At 37.0% G+C, this 18,886-nt stretch overlaps 1 protein-coding gene across 9 annotated transcripts in view; it reads left to right on the top strand.

Annotated features, from left to right (window-relative positions):
- GPR155 (G protein-coupled receptor 155) overlaps positions 1-18,886 on the top strand; it is a 35,542-nt gene that overhangs the window by 10,664 nt on the left and 5,992 nt on the right. For 8 of the 9 annotated variants that reach the window (XR_008204909.1, XM_052676244.1, XM_052676241.1 and 5 more), the window contains 11 exons: positions 2,596-3,101; positions 6,588-6,987; positions 7,747-7,912; positions 9,023-9,178; positions 10,139-10,222; positions 11,530-11,650; positions 12,759-12,843; positions 12,925-13,015; positions 14,221-14,470; positions 15,139-15,240; positions 17,558-17,691. Coding sequence is in view for 7 of the 9 variants with exons in the window: in XM_052676244.1 (XP_052532204.1) it covers positions 2,609-3,101; positions 6,588-6,987; positions 7,747-7,912; positions 9,023-9,178; positions 10,139-10,222; positions 11,530-11,650; positions 12,759-12,843; positions 12,925-13,015; positions 14,221-14,470; positions 15,139-15,240; positions 17,558-17,691 (2,082 nt within the window). In the remaining 2 variants the exon portion in view is untranslated. Of the gene's footprint in view, positions 1-2,595; positions 3,102-6,587; positions 6,988-7,746; positions 7,913-9,022; positions 9,179-10,138; positions 10,223-11,529; positions 11,651-12,758; positions 12,844-12,924; positions 13,016-14,220; positions 14,471-15,138; positions 15,241-17,557; positions 17,692-17,860; positions 17,996-18,886 lie in introns of all 9 variants that reach the window. The other variant, XR_008204910.1, reaches the window with a different exon arrangement.

Genomic DNA, 18,886 nt, shown 5'->3' with positions numbered 1-18,886 from the left:
GCTGTCTATATAAAATGGGAGAAAACACCTTGTGTGCCTTTCAAGAGTACTTTAGGACTTAGACTTGCCAAAAATTAATTTGTAAAGTTAGCACTAGTGTGACAAATTGGATCGTTGGTCATTGTTTCATGTGGATCCTCATTAACTGGAAAGTGCATCATTAGCACAAGATAATGAAAAACTGGGAGAGGCTGAAGTTGCACAAGCAAGATGCAAGCCTGAAGAGTGCTAAGATGACTTATTTCCTATACATCTTTCTTGAGGGTAGGGAGCACCTTGCAGATAATTTTGTACAGTGTGGAGAAGCTACAGTCCTTGGTCAAATTTGTCTGCCTTGCCAAACACATAGTTCTTGTGAGGGCTATTCCTTCTATGTCTGTTATAAGGAGGAACAGGAATGGTAAGAAATACAGACTGCTTCCCGGTAATGTTAGGAGAAGATGTAAAGCCACTTTCCAGAGACAAAATAAGGGTGTGTCTTATGTTGATGCAAACCTGGCTATGTCAGTGGGGAGGCCTAGAGTAAATTGGACAACTCCTTGCATCCATGGCACTGCTCTGGGCATTGTTTGGAGGTGAGAGATGATTTTACACTGAAACAAATTAAAGGAGTAATGTCTCTGTGGATGCACCCAGGCTGAGGTCCTTACCTAGTCTGTGTTGGCACCCCTGTATGCCTGGGCTCACTTCGGTATGAAAACTGGGCTTGTTTCTGAAAGAAGCTACATGTAAATCAGCTGGCACGTGTAACAGGACTGTAGCAGTTGCCCTTACAGGCAGCATATTGTTAGCACAGTAAATGCTGTCCCTTTTATGAGTATCAAAACCAAAAAGGATTCTAGCATTGGTTAGAAATAAGTAGGGCAGTTTTACTGAGTCTTTTGATGAGCTGTTTTAAACATTAGCATCTGCATGGGGAAGAAACACAAAAGTAATTGAAAGTCAGTGAATGCCATGTTCTTTCTGAGCTGATCAGTAATGGGAAAGGAGTTCTTGTTATTTCATGATAGATTGAGTGCATACAGCTTAGGCTGTAAAAGAATATGGAAACAAGTTGTTTGGTGGCTTAGTGTTTTTGATGTGTGAAGAATGAGTCTGTAGAAGGATGTACAAAGGAAGAATCAATACTGATAGACTTTGGAAAATTTCCTCTGCAACAGTGTTATAGATGAATAGGAGCTTCATAAAGATGAGTAGGTAAACTAGGTAAGTTTGTGTTTAACCTGAAGCAAAGGATTTTGTAACTTTTGTCTCTTGCCTCTGGGAAATGGATATACAGCCCTGAGTAACAGTGGGAGGCATCTTTTTGGCAGAGTAGGAAAACTGTTCTGGGCTTAAATTTACAGCAGAGTATTCACAAAAGAAGTCTTAGAGATAGACTGCAGTGATAGGTCTGGATTAGAGCAAGAACTCTGAGTCATCTGTTTATAATTGAATAAATGCTTATGAAAGTACAGAGGCAGAGGGTATAGTGAAACAAAAGAGGAACGAGGAAGGAGCTCTATAAGCACCACAGGACTTTGAGGGATCCTCCCATGTAAGTACTATAAGAACAAGTGGAGATGGGAGGCGAATTAGGAGGAGCTCTAATTACAAAAGGTATGGGAAGGGCAAGATTAAGAAGAAGAGGATGATTAGCATGTATGATGGTCACAAAGGATGAACTTTGTGCAGCAATTCTGCAAGTTTAAGATTTTGGTCTCGTAAGCTTTTGGTAAGAGCTGTTTCAGGGGGAGGACCTGGGTTAAATGAGATCTAGAATGGGAAGTAAAGGAGGACTGCTGACCATGCTTGGAGCTTGTGTGTATGGAAGCAAAAATGAAATAGCAGTAGGTAAAGGGAAGGGTTTTAATATTGGAAATGTAATGTGTATTTTTATTGCAAAGGAAAAAGAACCACGTAAGATATGAATCACAGAGGACATAAGATGTCATAGGGCAGGCACAGGGAATTAGAAAAGAAAATTAACGGTTTGGTAATAGGAAGCAAAAAGAATGTGAGACTGTATTTGGGAACTGAGTTGACGAGGTAAGTAAGGTTACAAGCTATAAGTCAGCTAACGAGCATGTGAAGAGTTGTGTGCTGTCCTAATAGAGATTTAACCGGACTTCTAATTTCAGTCTGGCAAGATAAGGAACATACATTGAGAACTTAGCCCTTGCTGTTTTCTGACTGAAGACAGCTGAAGGGCTATGATTTCATCTAAATGTTGTTTAGATCCTAGAATAAGAACAAAAAGTCCTTCATTTATAGTTTCTCTCCCTCCAACAGATGTTTTTTTTATTTTTGCATTCCCAAACTACATTTAGTTTTAACATATAGTATTATCCTTAATTTTCAAGCTCAGTTCTTCAGAAATTTTTAACCTCTATCATTTGTCTCTTTGGGTTGTGTGAACCTGCAAGAACATGTGAGAGCAGAATGATTTCTCAGCTTTCTTATTTCTCGCTTTTATTTCTCTATATCTGTTTGTTACTCTCATTATTTGTTTGTCATGCACTTGTAAGCATAAGCTCTTCTGTCAACAAGCTAGATAGCATGAATTTTCATCAACATAGTTTCAGAAGTTAATGAATATCTTTTTTTGTTTTGCAGATGAGATCATTGAATGCTCTTTTTTTGCAAGAAGTCGTCAAAGGAAATGGATAGCTATTCTGACTTCAGTGCAAAGAACCTGTCTTCATCAGCTAATATGTCTATCTCTTTGCCGGAACAAGTTGGACTCAATGCCACCGATGGTCCTCCTTCTATGTCAATAAGCAGGCTTTTTCCAGCCCTATTAGAATGCTTTGGAATAATTCTTTGTGGCTATGTAGCCGGCAGAGCCAACATTATCACATCAACTCAAGCTAAAGGACTAGGCAATTTTGTCTCCCGTTTTGCACTCCCAGCTCTACTGTTCAAAAACATGGTGTTACTTAACTTTTCTGATGTAAATTGGTCCTTCCTGTACAGTATCTTAGTTGCCAAAGCTGCCGTGTTTTTCATAGTCTGTGTTCTAACATTATTGGTAGCCAGTCCTGAGAATCGATTTAGCAAAGCAGGTTTGTTCCCTATTTTTGCTACACAAAGCAATGACTTTGCACTGGGATACCCAATAGGTGAGTAGTTCCTTACGCTTTCTTTTTCGAAAGTATTTTTAGTGTTGTAGATGTTTTTGCTTTTCTTTTATTTTCCATTTTTTTTTAATTAACTTTAGAACTGAAGTTAGGAGCTACTTAAACTTTCTCTCAGTGTACATTTCTTGATGGAGCTCATTTTAAAAATGAAAAACTAATCCTCAATACACAAGTGTGTGTATTGGGGTGGGTGGAGCAAAGCTGTCAGCTAGTGTGAATGAAATAATTTGAAGACAATCCAACTCCTGTTGTCTAGCACTATGTGACTTAAAAATGTATAGTAAAATATTTCAGAATTGGTGTAAATTACCCTATACATTGTGTAGGTTAAGCTACCCTGATGGATAATTGCCAGTTACCCTCCAGAACAAAATTAATTGCATTGCAAAGTAGGAGTCCACCTGTAGCCTGTGAAATAGCTGTAATGCAGTTTAGTACTAATTTGGCATTAACTCTTGCTCTACCTCAGAGAAGACACAGCAAGAATGTTGATATCTACTGACTGTGGAATGTGCCTCACAATCTCTTTAGAGCAAACTTTTGTGTTAATTAATTTACGTGGCCAATCAAGTTCTATCCCTTAGTCTTTGTTTTCTCACAACCAATGAATGTTCCCTGGGATACGACCTTGAAAGCAGCCTTTTAAAAGAAAGATTACTGTGTGATTTGTGGTAATTTGTTTATCTCAAATAGGAATTTTATGCAGCTGTGATACCTTTTTCAGTAAGTGCGACTAAGCACCAGTCCAGTGGACTTAAAGGGAGGAGGTGGAATACAAAGAGGAGGTATTCAGAGTATAACTTGTAGAGCTGTGTACTTTTATTCGTGTAAGCCTGCATTTGGAATGCCAAGCTATATCAGTTATTAATCTTGATTTTTATCCAAATCTGCAAGATTTACTTGCAGATTTACTACAAGATTTACCTGCTTCCCTTTGGGCAAGCAGGATACTATTTTCCCTATTAGAGGTTTTCTTAAGGGCATATTTATGTGCTTTTTAGCCATGCGTACTATGATTCTTGAGAAGTGCTCTGGAGTTGTCGCAGGCTTCTCCCACCTGCTGCTGTCTGACTAGCAGTGCTTTTTACCTGCCTTGGGAAGATTCTGTGTGCCAGTGCTGTTTCTTCCCATGCTAACCTGGGTAGCTGGTTCCAAAAGCATGCTGCACATAGCAGGAGTTTCCAAATACACCTTGAGTGCATGGTGTGTGGGGAGGATTGCTGGGTTCACTGGTATTTTTTTACTTTTTCCTGAAGAGAGGGTGATCTGTGCCACTTAAATTCTCTTGATCACAGAATGAACAATACAGATACAGAAGCTCAAACATTCCAGATTATGACAAGTATTTCCATATTTTAGGGAACTTTAAGAGCTAGCAGTTCTGTTCACCCGATTTCAGGCAGCATGCTGTAGAGAATCTTGAATCTTTATTCTTTCGTAACTTGGTGGATGCGTATAAAAGACAGACAAAGGCAATTGCAAACTTTTTCTTCCCTGGATGAAAATACATTTTCCCTCAGTTCCATCTCCTGAGACTTATTCCTCTTGTGGGAAATGTCCCGAACAGGGCTGTGAGGATTACTTCTTTATTTCTTGGCACTGGATTAAAATGCCAGCTAGGGTTTCTTTCAGGCTTTTTCTCTGAGGCTCTCTGAACATATTTCCACTTCCTCCCTCTGCTTAGAACATTCTACTTGTAATCTGACAAGAAAGTCAGTTCAGTTCAATTTTTTTCAAATATTCCTCGATTATAACGTATGATTCATGCCTGCCCTACATGCAATTATCCAAATTCACATGTGGTTCATTAGGAGCTTTACTGTCACACCTAACACACCAGTGGCACTGTAGGCACTTAAGGGCTCTTTGTTTCTTAGAGCTGTTTATTTCCTTTTTCCCCCTTTCAGTTCTCCCACCCCAAACTTTTGCCAGTTTTCAGCATTCTGTTGCATTTGTAAACTATTCACCATTAGTGTGTCACTTCCGAAGTGTGTGCAGGGCTGGACACATGGAATGACTTCTTTGTTTCCTTTTACTTGTGTGTTAAGTAGTGTTTTGAGCAAAACCTCATCTTCTAATGGATAGCTCTTATTAATTATGTCTTTAAAAGTCATATGCTTCACTTTAAAATTGCATAGCAGAAGAATTTAGTAAAGACAATTCTGTATATTGGAGCAGCACAATTTTAAAGACAATTTGAGTGGTTAGAAAAATATAAAATTCAGACTTCTTATCCAATGAGATTTTTTTTCTGTAGTAATTGTTGCTGTTGAAAAAAATCTGTGCATGAGGAAAAAACCTAAATGTCTAGGAAAACAAAAATGAAGATTAAATTTGCAGAACTCACCACCTTGCTTTTCTCTAATCCCTGTTACAACAGTTTCCCCACTACAAAATGATGTTGGCTTGGAGTGAAAAAGAACCAGTACAGTAGTTTGCTAGCATGCCCCTGATGTAAATACAATTGCTAAGAAAGAAAGCTTTGTCTTCTGGCTTGTCCTACTGGGTGAGGTGGTACAACTGTGGGTGAACAGATACGTTTACTCTTGGATGGTGTGCTGTTAAAGAACAGCTGTAGCGCTGTGTAGCGGTGTGTGGGTGATGGGAGGCTCCGTTACAGCAGCTGTAATGGTGCTAAGTGCAGTAAGCATTAACATGTGATAGACATGTTTTTGAGCAGCTGGAATGTGGAAAACTGAGGAAAAAAAGAAAGCTTACTATCATTGTGGTTGATGGGAAATCGAGGTCCCTTTTCAAGATTTTCTATATTTTCTATTTTTATTTTTTTTTTTTTTGGTGTGTGTGTGTGTTTACACACATCAGCCTCGCTAACTGCCCAGAAGCAGTGAAACAGAGAGTTGAAATAGAAGTTTTCAGATTGTGAATTTTTTCACAGCACTAAGAAGTTCCAGTGTTCCACCACCATGTCTTGTCTCCTATGGAAACTCTTTTGGCAGTGCTGTCAATATATAGATTAGCAAAATAGAAGCAGAACTATTACTTTCTAAATCTGCAATATATGTATATTCACAACTCTTGTCTGTAAAACTGCCAGGAATCTCTTTACGTTCATACAGTTACTGCTTTGTGAAACTTAAGAATAGGGACAAATATTTGGAAGAACATTGTATGCAGTAAAGACTGGTCCAAAAAGGCAATGCAGCAAAAAAGTATCATTCAGCATTTGGAGTGAATCAAAGAAGACGTGGGGTTATTTTTATCGTGTTTTTTAACGTAAATGTTGAATAATTGTAGAATCATTAAATAATGTTGGGAAAGTTAATGTGTTCAATACGCATCTGTGGCCTAATGGTGATGTCCCCTTATATCAATTGTAAATTCTGTTACTTTTAAAGGATACTGAAATAACTTTTCTCAAGTTTCAAGGCAACAGAAATTAATTTCATTATTAATGAATTTTTGTACTGAAATATTATCACTCATTACTCTTCATTTCCTGTCTTCTAGTTGAAGCTCTATACCAAACCACTTACCCAGAGTATCTCCAGTACATTTACCTAGTGGCTCCAATATCTCTTATGATGCTAAACCCTCTGGGTTTTATCTTCTGTGAAATCCAGAAGTGGAGAGACAATCGCACTGTGTCCCACAGCAAAATCAAAATAGTGGGCCTAGCACTCCTTCGAGTTCTGCAGAACCCAATTGTATTCATGGTCTTCATAGGAATTGCCTCAAACTTTATTCTTGGCCAGAAAATTCCTGATTACCTTGAAAATTTCCTTGATGGACTGGGCAGTTCATTTTCTGGCTCTGCACTTTTTTACCTTGGACTAACTATGGTGGGACAAACAAAAAAACTGACAAAGGGTATGTTTGTTGCACTGATCCTCCTCATCACAGCTAAACTGTAAGTTCTATTTATGTACTTTCATAATTTTGCTTTGTAAAGTGTTGCTGGATGTTTTAACCTCTGAGTATATCAGTCATACGACTTTTCTTTCCAGTATTTCATCTAAATATTTTATTTGCTGCAGTTCTTCAGTTAGCATAATAGAAATATTTTGTCACTGTATTTAGACTGCAAAATTTGGAGACACACTTGAATATCATAATTACAGCTAACTAGGAAACTTACTACGAGACCTACGCTGTAAGCCATCTCAATTATAATTTTTTAAGAATGTGAGAAAAATAAATGATTGTTGCTTATGGAAGCCTGTGCAAGGCTTACGTAGTAAGTCCATATAATATCTGGGATATTGCTAAAGGCAGGCAGAGGAGCATGAATGGAGATTTTTTTTGTAAGATAAAACTTTTAACGTGGGATACTTGGGCTTGCACACTTGTTCTATGTCAGGCAGGTCACATAAGCTGATCTGATTTTCAAGGTTGCTGAATTCTGTACGGCTGCTGTTTTTTTTTAACAGATGGAAATTACGTGTTGGTTTTATATTTTGCCTTTCTAAATCTGAAGCTATTGAAAGAATGTTTCTGCACAAATATGTAGTAAAATGCGTTGATAATCCAGGGATCAGTGTATTTTCTAACACTTTCGTTTATGCTTTGTTTAACTTGTGACAAGAAAATTTGAAGCAGCTCATAGATGTAATGATTCCTTTTCTGAGTAAACTTAAATGAATGACTTCTTTCCCCCTTCTCTTTTCAGACTTATGATGCCATTTCTCTGTAGAGAAATGGTGGAACTCCTGGACAAGAGCAGCAGCACAGTCAACCATACCAGTTTATCAAACTATGCATTTCTTTATGGAGTTTTTCCAGCAGCACCTGGTGTTGCAATATTTGCAACTCAATTTAATATGGAAGTAGGAATTGTATGTAATCAGTTTTTTCTAAACTTGTGCTAACTTTGGGCTTGAGTTTGTTGAGTAAATACTTATGGTAGAGTATTTATTAAGTACTTTGCTGAAGAACAGACTCCGTACATTTCAAGTCTCAGCTGTAATGCAAGTTAATAATTAACCAGAATACTGTTTCCTGCTGTCTCAAGTTTCTTGGTAGTGCACGTTCTTAAATAAGTCCTTACACTTTTATTATTCATGACAATAGTAGGAAGAACTAGAATAATTTTTGTTTTCTTTTTTCAGAGGTCTTATTTTTGGTCTACTCTTTTAGTCAGAAATAGAGCAGGAACGTTGTCACTGATTTCAGTAACAAAGTGAGATGAATTAGCTTCAAACTGATAGCTTATGGAAGAACCTGTGCTTTAACTGATTATTTTGTATAGAACTCCAATTAAATCTTGTGGTAGAAACACATTTTAAATAGAGGGTATCAAATTAAAATATAAAGTTTATAACTTTTTTTTTCCCACTTGAAGATTCTGAAAGTAAAATGTTTTAAGGTAGAAATTTGTGCCCGAGCAAGTTAGGAAATCTCTTTAAATAGTGATCTGAGGAGTGAGTAGAAACTCACCCTTCCATCACTGTAAATTCTAGAATTCTAGAAGGCAAAAAGATACTGAGGTGCCTAAATAGAAACAATTGAAATGTAAAAAGATGATTTCTTCTCATGAATTTATACATATTACAGTTAACATAATTGAATTTACTTATTTGTTTATGATGTGAATAACCAAAATTGCATCCAAAAGTATATTGTGATACTGTAAATTCACCTCTAGGTTGGAGTCATCAATATCTCTAACACACATGAAAAAGCTCTATAAGCATTTGCAGTTGAGAACTCTGCATTCCCACTGCTTCAGAAGTTCGTTGAAACATATGAAACAGATACTTCCTCTCTCAAGTGCTAACTAATTTGTCATGGAAACAACTCAATTATTTGTTTAAAGCTCTGCGCTTAAATTGAAGTTACAGTTTTGCTAGGGGGTTGCATTTTAAAAAAAAAAAAAAAAAAAAAAAAGGACCTATTTAACTTGAGATTTCCTTAACTCTGTTCATGTTCTGTTTGACTCTTTGCAGATTACCTCAGGCATGGTGATAAGCACTTTTGTGTCTGCACCCATCATGTATGTTTCTGCATGGCTTTTGACCATTCCATCCATGGATCCCAACCCACTGGCATCTGCGCTGCAGAATGTTAGCTTTGACATAAGTATTGTCAGCCTTGTTTCTCTGGTAGGTGTTGGCAAAATGAAATACCACTGCACACTGTAATATCAGAGAAGCTTTATTACATAAGCATCAAATCAAGTCGTGATTTAAGATGAGATTGATATTTCATCATTGGATCTTGTTGCAGAAGGATGAGGGAGGAGCTGGGTTTAAAAAAAAAAACTGAAAAGCTGCACTGTGGGGAAAAACAACCTGAAGTGCTTGGATATCTCAGTAATGCAAGCTATGTAAAAACTTCTGCTGGAATTAAATCTAAACTCCTGAAATGTTAATGAATATTTAATTAATGAAGTAGCAATGAGAACATTTAAGTTGGAAGTTTTAATTTAGCTTTATCAAATTCCTTTCCTGGTAGTTCTTGGTGTCTAATCCTGAAAAAGCATACTGAAATCTCAGAAGTCTGATATGAATTGTGTTTTGGTTTCACAAGCACTATACATAGTGTGCTTAGTCTTTTAATTTTAAATAAAAAGCTTCCATGTTGGAGGAAGCTGATAACTTCTGAAGTTGGTATCACACTGAACCTTTTGTCACAAAACTATCCCTCGAGGGAAGCATCAAGTAAAATCTGCCTCTTGCCATCATTAATCACTTTGGGAAATTTAAAAAGGACAGGATGCAAAGACTGTATAATTCCAAACTTCCAGTCTATTCTATGTTTGTTTATGTCTTGGGAAACAACCAGCCTTCTGCACGTGGAGACCTTGGTACTCCCTGGAAATATTTCGCCACTATGAGAACATGACGACACATTGCTTTTTCTAAGGCATCCACATTGTGTGGTGTGGTGGTGGTGTCAAGCTGCCTGTGACAGTCATGTTGCTAAGAAACTTCTCAAGAAGATTTGTTGTATATTTAATTGCACCAAATTTTGCCAGTGTTCATCTGGCTCTTTTTTTATTATTGTTGATGTTTTGTGTGTGTGTGTTGGTCTCATATTCAATTTTATCTTGTCTGTTACAGATTTGGTCTCTTATTGTTGTTCTTCTGAGTAAGAAATACAAACAGCTTCCTCATATGATTACAACAAATCTACTCGTTGCTCAGGTCAGTAGTAAAAAAAATATATATATTTTCTTTTTTTGTGCGTGTGTCTTATTTTTAACACTTTTGCAATTTGGTTTCTGCTGCGTATCTTTGTAGTCATATAAAGCGAGAAGGGGAATCTAATGTGTGACTTGTCTGAAAGGTTTCTGTGATTTAAGAGGTATAGCCTTGAAGAAAATGGCAAAGTGACTGTTTTGATCGTCCAGCTCTCATAGAGCAGCGTCTCAAACAGATCTATAAGCAATCAGAACGGCAAATGGCTTTTGCGATATATTTTTAGCATTATAAACTATTGCCAAATAGCAGTGCTGAGTGCACTTTCAGTTCAGTTTATGCCAATCTGAAGTCAGCAATGCTATGATAGGCAGCAACGTGCATCTGACTCTTGGTGACCTGATCCAAGGAGTGAAGTAGGAAACTAGTCCACATGCTGGTTCAGCTACCTGAAGTGACTCACTGAGGGATCAGACAGGAGCCAGTGCTGATGCAAGGAAGGGGCGTGGGAATGCATGGCTGGTGGCTAGAGAACAGCAAAGCCAAATAGCTCTGACTTGGATTAGTTGTAATTGTTATTTAAGCTGAGGGAGAACTATAGAGTATGTGCTTCTTTTTTCCTTGAAGACAACTGCGCAACTATTAGAATCAGTGATGTGCAGTGGAGGCTTTTTGAAGTGTTGTTTCTGTTTGTTTCTTAATTATAAAGTGAACTCTGAGATCTGATTGCAGTCACATTTCAGAGAAGAAAATCACACGTGAGAGTTGCAAGTGGTGCTTGTCTATAACAACATGAAGTTTGCTTTAGGAATATTTTTGAGCCCTTGTGTTAGTATTTCTGTAGTATTTCAGCCTATTTATTCAGATTAATTCAGTACTAAAACTCTCCCATGAGGCCGAAAACTTGTATAATTCTTGACTGATCTGTTGATGTCGACTCTCAGCTTCATGTTCAGATCATTTCAGATGAATGGTTTGTACCTAACAAAAGCTTTGCATCTTGGCTAAATATTTATAATCTTGCAATTACTATGTATACTTTATTTCCTGACTTTCCCTGCTCCACTGCTGTCGAAAAAACAAAACAAAACAAGAGGAGGTAGAATGCCCTAGTCAGTGATGTAACCATAATATTATTTATATATGTAAGCATAATATTTATTGCTGTGCTATGGAATTCATAAAATTACATTGCAATGGTGTTTAGAAACTTAACGTAGCTATATTACACTGTGTTCAGGTTTGAGGCTTTTTGTGTTTTTATCATCCTGTTTTCTGCATTTAGATAATATCATCTTTTTTTTTCTTTTCAGTTTATTGCTTGCATTGGAATGGTGATATGGAATTTCACTGTTAAACAGAAAGATGTAACTGTGCAGATCCTAGTATTTATATTTCTGTACAGTTCACTTTATAGCACCTACCTGTGGACAGGTATGATTTTTCTAGGCAGAACTGGGTATAGTATAAAAGATTAATGTACTGACATAATTTGATTGTATTCTTCCGAGTAATTGTTCCATTCACTTGTGTATAATTTCACAAACATACTTAAAAGCTGTGCCAAGCTGAAGCCCTAGCAATGGAAGGCTAAATGTCAGATGCTGCTTCTGCTACTCAAAGCTCATATATAGACATGTCTGGTTTCTCTTTGCCTATTACAGTACAAGACTTGCTGGTTTATTTAAAAAAAAAAAAAAAAAAAAAAAAGTCAAGAACCTGTCCCAAAGCAAAAGCAATTACAAATAGACTAAGTGGGAATGGGTTGCCCTTCAGCTACTCAAAAGCTTACTGCCAATTTTTAATTAATGCAGAATGTAAGACTTTAATTTATTCAGCATTAAGAAGATCTTAAAACCTTATGCCTCAAAAAACAGAATGAAGGGAGATAGCAAAGGAGCTTTAATATTTCTTCCCTGTGGCAATTGCAATTTCCAAAAACAGTGTATGTGTTCTGCAGGTGTAGATGATTAATGAAGAGATTAGTTACAGTAGACAGATTTGAAAGATATATGAAGGAACTTGGGGAACTATTTGGGTGCAACTAAAACAGACTTCCTATACCATTCCTGAGTCCAGAAGTGGAAAGGTTTATTTTGTGTGATGTTTTTGTCCAGTTTTGTGCTTGTTAGGCTGAGACAGAAAATAGTGTATGATTAGTATAGCCTAACGTAAATACTTGCTTTGCTTTGACAAGGAAAGTATTATTGGGGTTGGGAATGGAATTGATATTTGCAGAAGATAGTCCTATGTAGAGTTACTTCTGTAAAAACACATTAAACATTTTTGTGAAATTTAGCATTTACTTTCCAAAAGACTTATCTTTTTTTAACCTTAATGAAGTAGTCACTTGTGTCTTAAGTATTCTTATGGCACCTTTTAAATACTTGTAAACCTTCCTAAGCATTTATAGGTGGAAATAAATTGTGATCTGAGAGGCACTCTTTGGTTACTAAGCAGGTCACACACTAGAGTGTCTAGAGTCTGTAATTTTCAGTTCTCTTTTTAGTAATAAACAAGGCATTTCTTTTGTTCTTTGTAGGGTTTTTATCTTTCTCTTTGTTTCTGTTGAGGAAGAGAGAAACAGTGAGGATTCCCATCGGGTTTATAATCATAGCTGGATGGGGGTAAGTTAGCACAGATGTTTACCTGTAGGGTTGGTGAGAGCAAGCTAAATATGTTACTTTGTTCATATTTTGCACTTTCAGAGTCCCGACGCTTCTGATAGGAATCTTGTTAATAGTTGGTGAACGTAACAGCAATAGCATTGACTCTGCCTTTTTCTATGGAAAACATCAGGTATGAGTATCTTCTGTCCTTGTCTCTTCTGACTTTTGCCATATCCAATACATCCTTAAATTCTTTTCTATTTGTTTCTTATGTAAGTAGCTTTCAGTCAAAGTGCAGGCTACTCTAACAGTATCATTATACAGTGCTTACAGGTTGCTATAAAAATATTTCTGTAATGAAACATTCAAAAAACTTGTTTGAGCAATGACCTTCAAGTCATTCAAGTTTAGACTTCAAGTTTAGACAGCTATGACTAAGAAAAAGAGGGAATAAGCTTCCAAAAGAAAAGTCTTAGGAGTAGTAATGAATTGCAGAGCTCTCTTCTTGGTGACTAATTTAGTCTAGCTTGATAATTATCTAAAATTGACACCATCCAATAGCTAATTAATGTTTTTTAAGCTGTAGTAGATAGGATCTACGTTACATTGGTAGCAGTGACTGCTTGCGCTATGGGAGAATTCTCTGTGCAGTCAGGAGTTGAAAGTCCCTAAGGCTGAAATAGTGTTTTTATCAAAAGTAGTTTGTCTTTACTAGAGGATGTGATCTGTACTAGGGTAAGTAGTTGTTTTGTTTTCCCTCTGCCTTTCTTATGGACAGAAAGACTATGAGTTGCTCAGGTTTATTCATGTGGTGCTTTCACAAGTAACAAAATAGCTTCACAGTGGACAGTGGGTATTGGTGGTAGATGATTAGAATGAAACATTAATTAATGGGATGTTCCCCATGGGAGAAAGCATGGAAATTTGAGCTGTGCCAGAGAGGGTGGGTGACAAGTGCATTTGTCTTTGGGAATTAAAAGGTACATAAACTGAACTTAAAATGCAACAATAATGGTCCTGAGGGGAAATAATATAATGACAAGAGGATGTTTTTCTAGCTCGTGGGAAATAGGGGTCCTCATGAAAAACAAGAGAGGAGGGGGAAAAAAAAAAAAATGGGGGAAAAAAGAGAGGGAGGACGTAAGAAAAAAGGAGGAAAGAGGAGGAAAAAAACCAAAAACTAGCTGGCTTACTTATGAAAATAAAAGTAATTTCATGTACTGAGTGCTCCTTCACCTTCAGTGCTATGAGATGGGATAGCATTTTTAGTGCATTGTTAGTGCATTTTTAGTGCATTTAGGAAGCTGCAAAAGTTAGAAAGAAAGATATGTGCAACAATTTACCTTCAGTTTGTATTTAGGTACATACTTTCTTTTCTCTCCTTTTACTTAACAGATAATCACCACAGCAGTGGTCCTGTTCATCAGCATATTGATGTCAGGCATCTCACTTATGTGCATGAACAGAAATAGACAGGAGTCGAACTATGAGGTACTGAACCCATATTCACCTCACGGCCAAGTGGAAGGGAACGAGGGGAATCAAGTTTCAGCCACTGTGCCTCAACCTTCTGCAGGATCTTCTGCACAACTTTCTCCTGCACAACCTTCTGCAGGTTGTTCTGCACAGCTGTCTGCAGAAAGAGGTATAGAAAGTAGCTTTGTAAGAACAAATTAACAGCTTGGGATACAAAAATAAACAGAACTGTTCTAAATTTAATTCTGACCTGGGAGGGATTGTTGTTTACAACTTCAAATGTGTAGTTAGTTAGAAAGAAAAATCTAGATATAACTGTCCAAGAACTTAGGTTTATGTTTGTAGGGAAGGTTTGATTATTATTATTGTAAAGTGGGGGAAGTAGACGGGGAAAAAACAAACAAACATGTATGTGGGTTTTCTGTAAGTGATAGTGTTGTCATATGCATATGATAAATTCAGTCTAGTAGTTGTCACAGGTTATTTACCCAATAAACTGTCTCTCTGAGAATGAGTTATATGCCTTCAACATTGCTAATCCTACAGCGGTTGTTACTCCTTGTTTGACTTTGGCTTTCTTACTCACTTCTCTTGTGTTTTTCTTCTAGCTAAAAGCACCTTGCATGGAAGCACTGTGTTGCTTCCATGGTGGTAGTGCTTTGTTAAATATTTCTATGTATTTGTAATAAAATGCATGTGTGCTCTCAGCAGATTGGAACGATTGTCTGCTTTCTCCTTTTAGATTATTTGTGAATATACTGAAGTATAGCATATAGTGTTATAAAAAGAATAAGTTATGGCCTTGAAGGAAACTAACTATCTTATTATCCTTAATAGGTTGCTGTTCTTGTCAAACAACAAATGGGGAAATACCCTGTGCTAAGGAGGGCAAAACAGTGCCAAATACTGTTGAAAACAAGGTTCCTTCAATTGAGACAGGTAAAACAGCAGTGTATCCTTGTTTTAATATTACAGACTGGAATGGGTTGCCCAGAGAAGCTTTGGATATACCCTGTTACCTGGCAGTGTTCAAGGTCAGGTTGAATGGGGCTTTGGGCAACCTGGTCTAAAAGACCTCTCTGCCTGTGGCAGGAGGATGGGATGGTTTCACACCAATGGCCAATTAAACTCTGCCTGAATGCTCATTCCTCTTCCTCAAAGGAAGATGAGGAAGGTAAAATATGATGTAAGGGGGGGGGAAGGGGGAGGAAAGTCTCAAAGTATCAGGTAAGGATAACAAACTAAAGGGAAAAGAAAGGTGAGAAGGAAAAAAACAAGCACAGAGAGGAAAACAACAACATTTATTCTCTATTTCTCATTATCAAGTGATGTTAAGTCACAGCTTGGGAATCAGAACCTCAGTATGTGTGGCAGTTGTTCAGGACAGGCGTTTTCATAACAAGAGCAGCCTTGGCCATGTCCTCTCCCCAGCTCCTGCCCAACGCCAGCCTGCTGGGTTTAGGAGCTTGGAGAGAGCCTCGGTGCTGTGCCTGTGTTGCTTAGCCATAGGCAAACACTGAGGCTGTTCAAGCTACAAGTGCAGAGCACAGCGGTGTGTAGGCTGCTGTGCAGGAAGTGAACTCTGTATCAGTCAGACCCAGTACAGATGGTCTTTAAGGTCCCTTCCAACCCAAACTATTCTGTGATTTTATGGTTGACTCTCTTTCACAGCATTTGTGTGTGTTGCACTCATAGTGAAACTATTTGTTCTCTCAAGTCAAACAGCTGTTCTCTCAACTCTGCTTCAATAACTTATATTTCATATTAAATTCAAGTGTTGATATGTGCATTGGTATTTATGCTGCTCTTGTTGTTTATTAGAAATCTTTAATTGCTTAAGAGTGACAGTTTTACATATGCTTGGTAGATCTGTTTTTTTGGGAGGAGTGTGATTGCTAAATGTTAAATTGTTGAAATCGAGACAAAGTAGGACTAAAGTAAACTTATTATATACTCATATTCAAATCTTATTTCCACCCTGAAGTCTTTAAAGCTTTTATTGTAGTCATACACAGGTTTTGAATAAAAAACTTTAGGTCTAGAAAAGCAAGTACTTACTGCAGACTAGATCAAATGTCCATGCTACTGTATTATCCAAATCTTGGGGAGAAACGTGGAGAAAATCAACTGAGGGGGCCTTAGGCATCACTGAAATTGAGGAATGGATCAAAGTGGTTGTTCAGCACCTATTGGAAAATTGCATGCTCAGCCCATTCTTGTCATACATCACTTTCAACAATGAAAGCTATCTGCAGGGCAGCCTTTTTTTTCTCTGTTTTTTTCCATCTTTAACAAGGTAGTCCGTATCCATATGCTTTATCTGAATGCAGAATTACTTCAAACAAGACTAAATATTCCATGCTGAAACGTACCTTGTTTTATCTCCTCTCATAGTACGTAGCTTTCTACTTATTGCCAACTATTTTTTTTATGAAGTAGTTCAGACAAACACCGTAACAAGGTCTTCCAGAGATAGGGGAAGGGCAATTTAATTTCCTTATAGTAAGAGATAAGGTATTTTGAATCTTATGATTAAGTGGGATTTTTTTTTTCTGCCTATGGACTGAACAATTCAAGAACTATAAATCCCTAAAAGCGAACTGTAATGGATACATGTGTGTAACTGACTGCATTCATTACCAATCCTTCAGTTATTCCCTTGAACTATGAAAGGTATTTGGTGTAAAGTCTTAATATGTCCTTCACTGTAAGTTTTTCACTGCCATCTAGAGGAATATGCTCAGAATTGCTGAGAACTCCACGTGAAAGAAAAGCATCTGTTCTCTGTGTATTTGCTTCTTTTAATTAATAGAATTATGGCAATGTCTGTTATACCCTGTTAGAAATACAGTAGCAGAACTGAAATAAATACGGTTGCTTTTCTGATGTGGCAGCACTGAGATATGGAGTATAAGTATTGCAGCTGCTGTATACTTAGAATATTTATTCCATACGTTAATTCTAGGTTTAAAATCTGTTCTGAGGAAATTGCTACTGTTTCATTATTGCTAATTCTTAACCAGAATTTCTATTAGTCCATTGAAGGAAGAATTTTGTTGTGAAGTTTCTTCATCTTAGGAACGCAAACTGTTCCATTTGAGGATAGATGTCTGAACTGGTGGTTGTCAAAGCTAGCATTATGTGTGTAGGTCTTCAGTACAAACACAAGGTGATTTAACAAGTTGTGTTAGTGAGTTTACTTATCAGTTTAGAGATTGTAAGTTAGCCTAATGAAAACTTCTGCTTTGTTTTTCAGCCGATCAGTGTGTGAATCAGTGTAGTGCTCAGACCTGTGTGCTGGCTCAGGAAGAACAGCTTCTACAGACTGCAGACAAACAGCTGGCCAGACACGTGCTGCTGTGCTTGCTTCTTGTTGTTGGCCTTTTTGCTGTAAATATTTTTTTTCTCCTCCCTGTTGTTTCTCTCATTGAGGTGGGACCATTTTTAGGAAGGCTATGTAGACAGCCCAGTTAAAAAAAAAAAAAAAATCTTCCAATTCCTATTTTTTATAGTAATATATTAAGTAAATCAGAGGCTTTATTTTTTTCTCCTATTGTAGGAGGAGGTGTATCATAAGATTAATTTATTGTGTGGCACAGAAAAATTAAAGGCAAGTTAAGGCCAACAGTGTCAGTGAGCAAGCTTCACTGGAGAACCCCAAAGGGACAGGAAAAAATTGGAATCACATCATTGGGTAATTAATTCATCACTACCACTCCTTGTCCTATTTTTTTCTCAAGAGCTAGTCATCTTCTCTAGATATCAATTGAAAGTATGAAGTGAATTCTACTTCTGAAAGAATCTGTACAAAAATTGTTCCATTTGATCATGCCTTAATTTGGAATTTGGACTTCATAGAGGCATTTTGGTAAATAAGATACGTAAGACGTTATTTGAAATGGAAGAATGTGTTTTTGTTGCTTTTCATGCTTATTTGGGGACAGGCAACTAAGTTGATATTGCCTATTAAATTATAAAAGGAAAATGTACTCTGAAACCTGCAGGAGAAATATATGTTGGAAAAGAATATTAGATACGTTTTCTGTGTTACAGTGGTGTCCCAAATTAGACCCTCTATTTTCAACTGAATCCAAATGAATACTTAAATATGATGAAATGAGATCGATTATATTAGTTTGTTATCCTTTTCACCCAAAGGGGTTAACTTTGGATGCTTTAATTTCTTTAATCAGGTATCTGAGATAGCTGAAGCGTGGTGTGCTTCAGCTTAATGCAATCTTAACTATGTAGAAAATATGTAGAAAGCAATGGTGTCAGCCTCAAGACAAATATTGCAAGTGTGTCTAGGTTAATATTATCTATGTTAGCTTGAATACTTGAGAATGCTTAAAGCAAGTTCCTTGTATAAACATGTGAACAGGCAGGACCTCTACACTGATATGCTTTTTAAAAACAAACAAGCTCATTTGTTTACTCCCAGCAATTAAGTCTAATTACAATAATGTTTTAAAGTGTTTTTTCTCTCCTGCTGTCTTCATGTGAATTATTTGTTAAATAAATGCAGGTGAAGAATAAGAAGGTGCTTTCGATTTTAACTTTTGGTTTGTACTATTTTATTTTTCTG

This window comes from Tympanuchus pallidicinctus, unplaced genomic scaffold (genome assembly GCF_026119805.1).
Source record: "Tympanuchus pallidicinctus isolate F22 unplaced genomic scaffold, pur_lepc_1.0 scaffold15, whole genome shotgun sequence".
In the NCBI taxonomy this organism is placed as follows: domain Eukaryota; kingdom Metazoa; phylum Chordata; class Aves; order Galliformes; family Phasianidae; genus Tympanuchus; species Tympanuchus pallidicinctus.
This window is presented reverse-complemented; position numbering and strand designations above follow the sequence as displayed.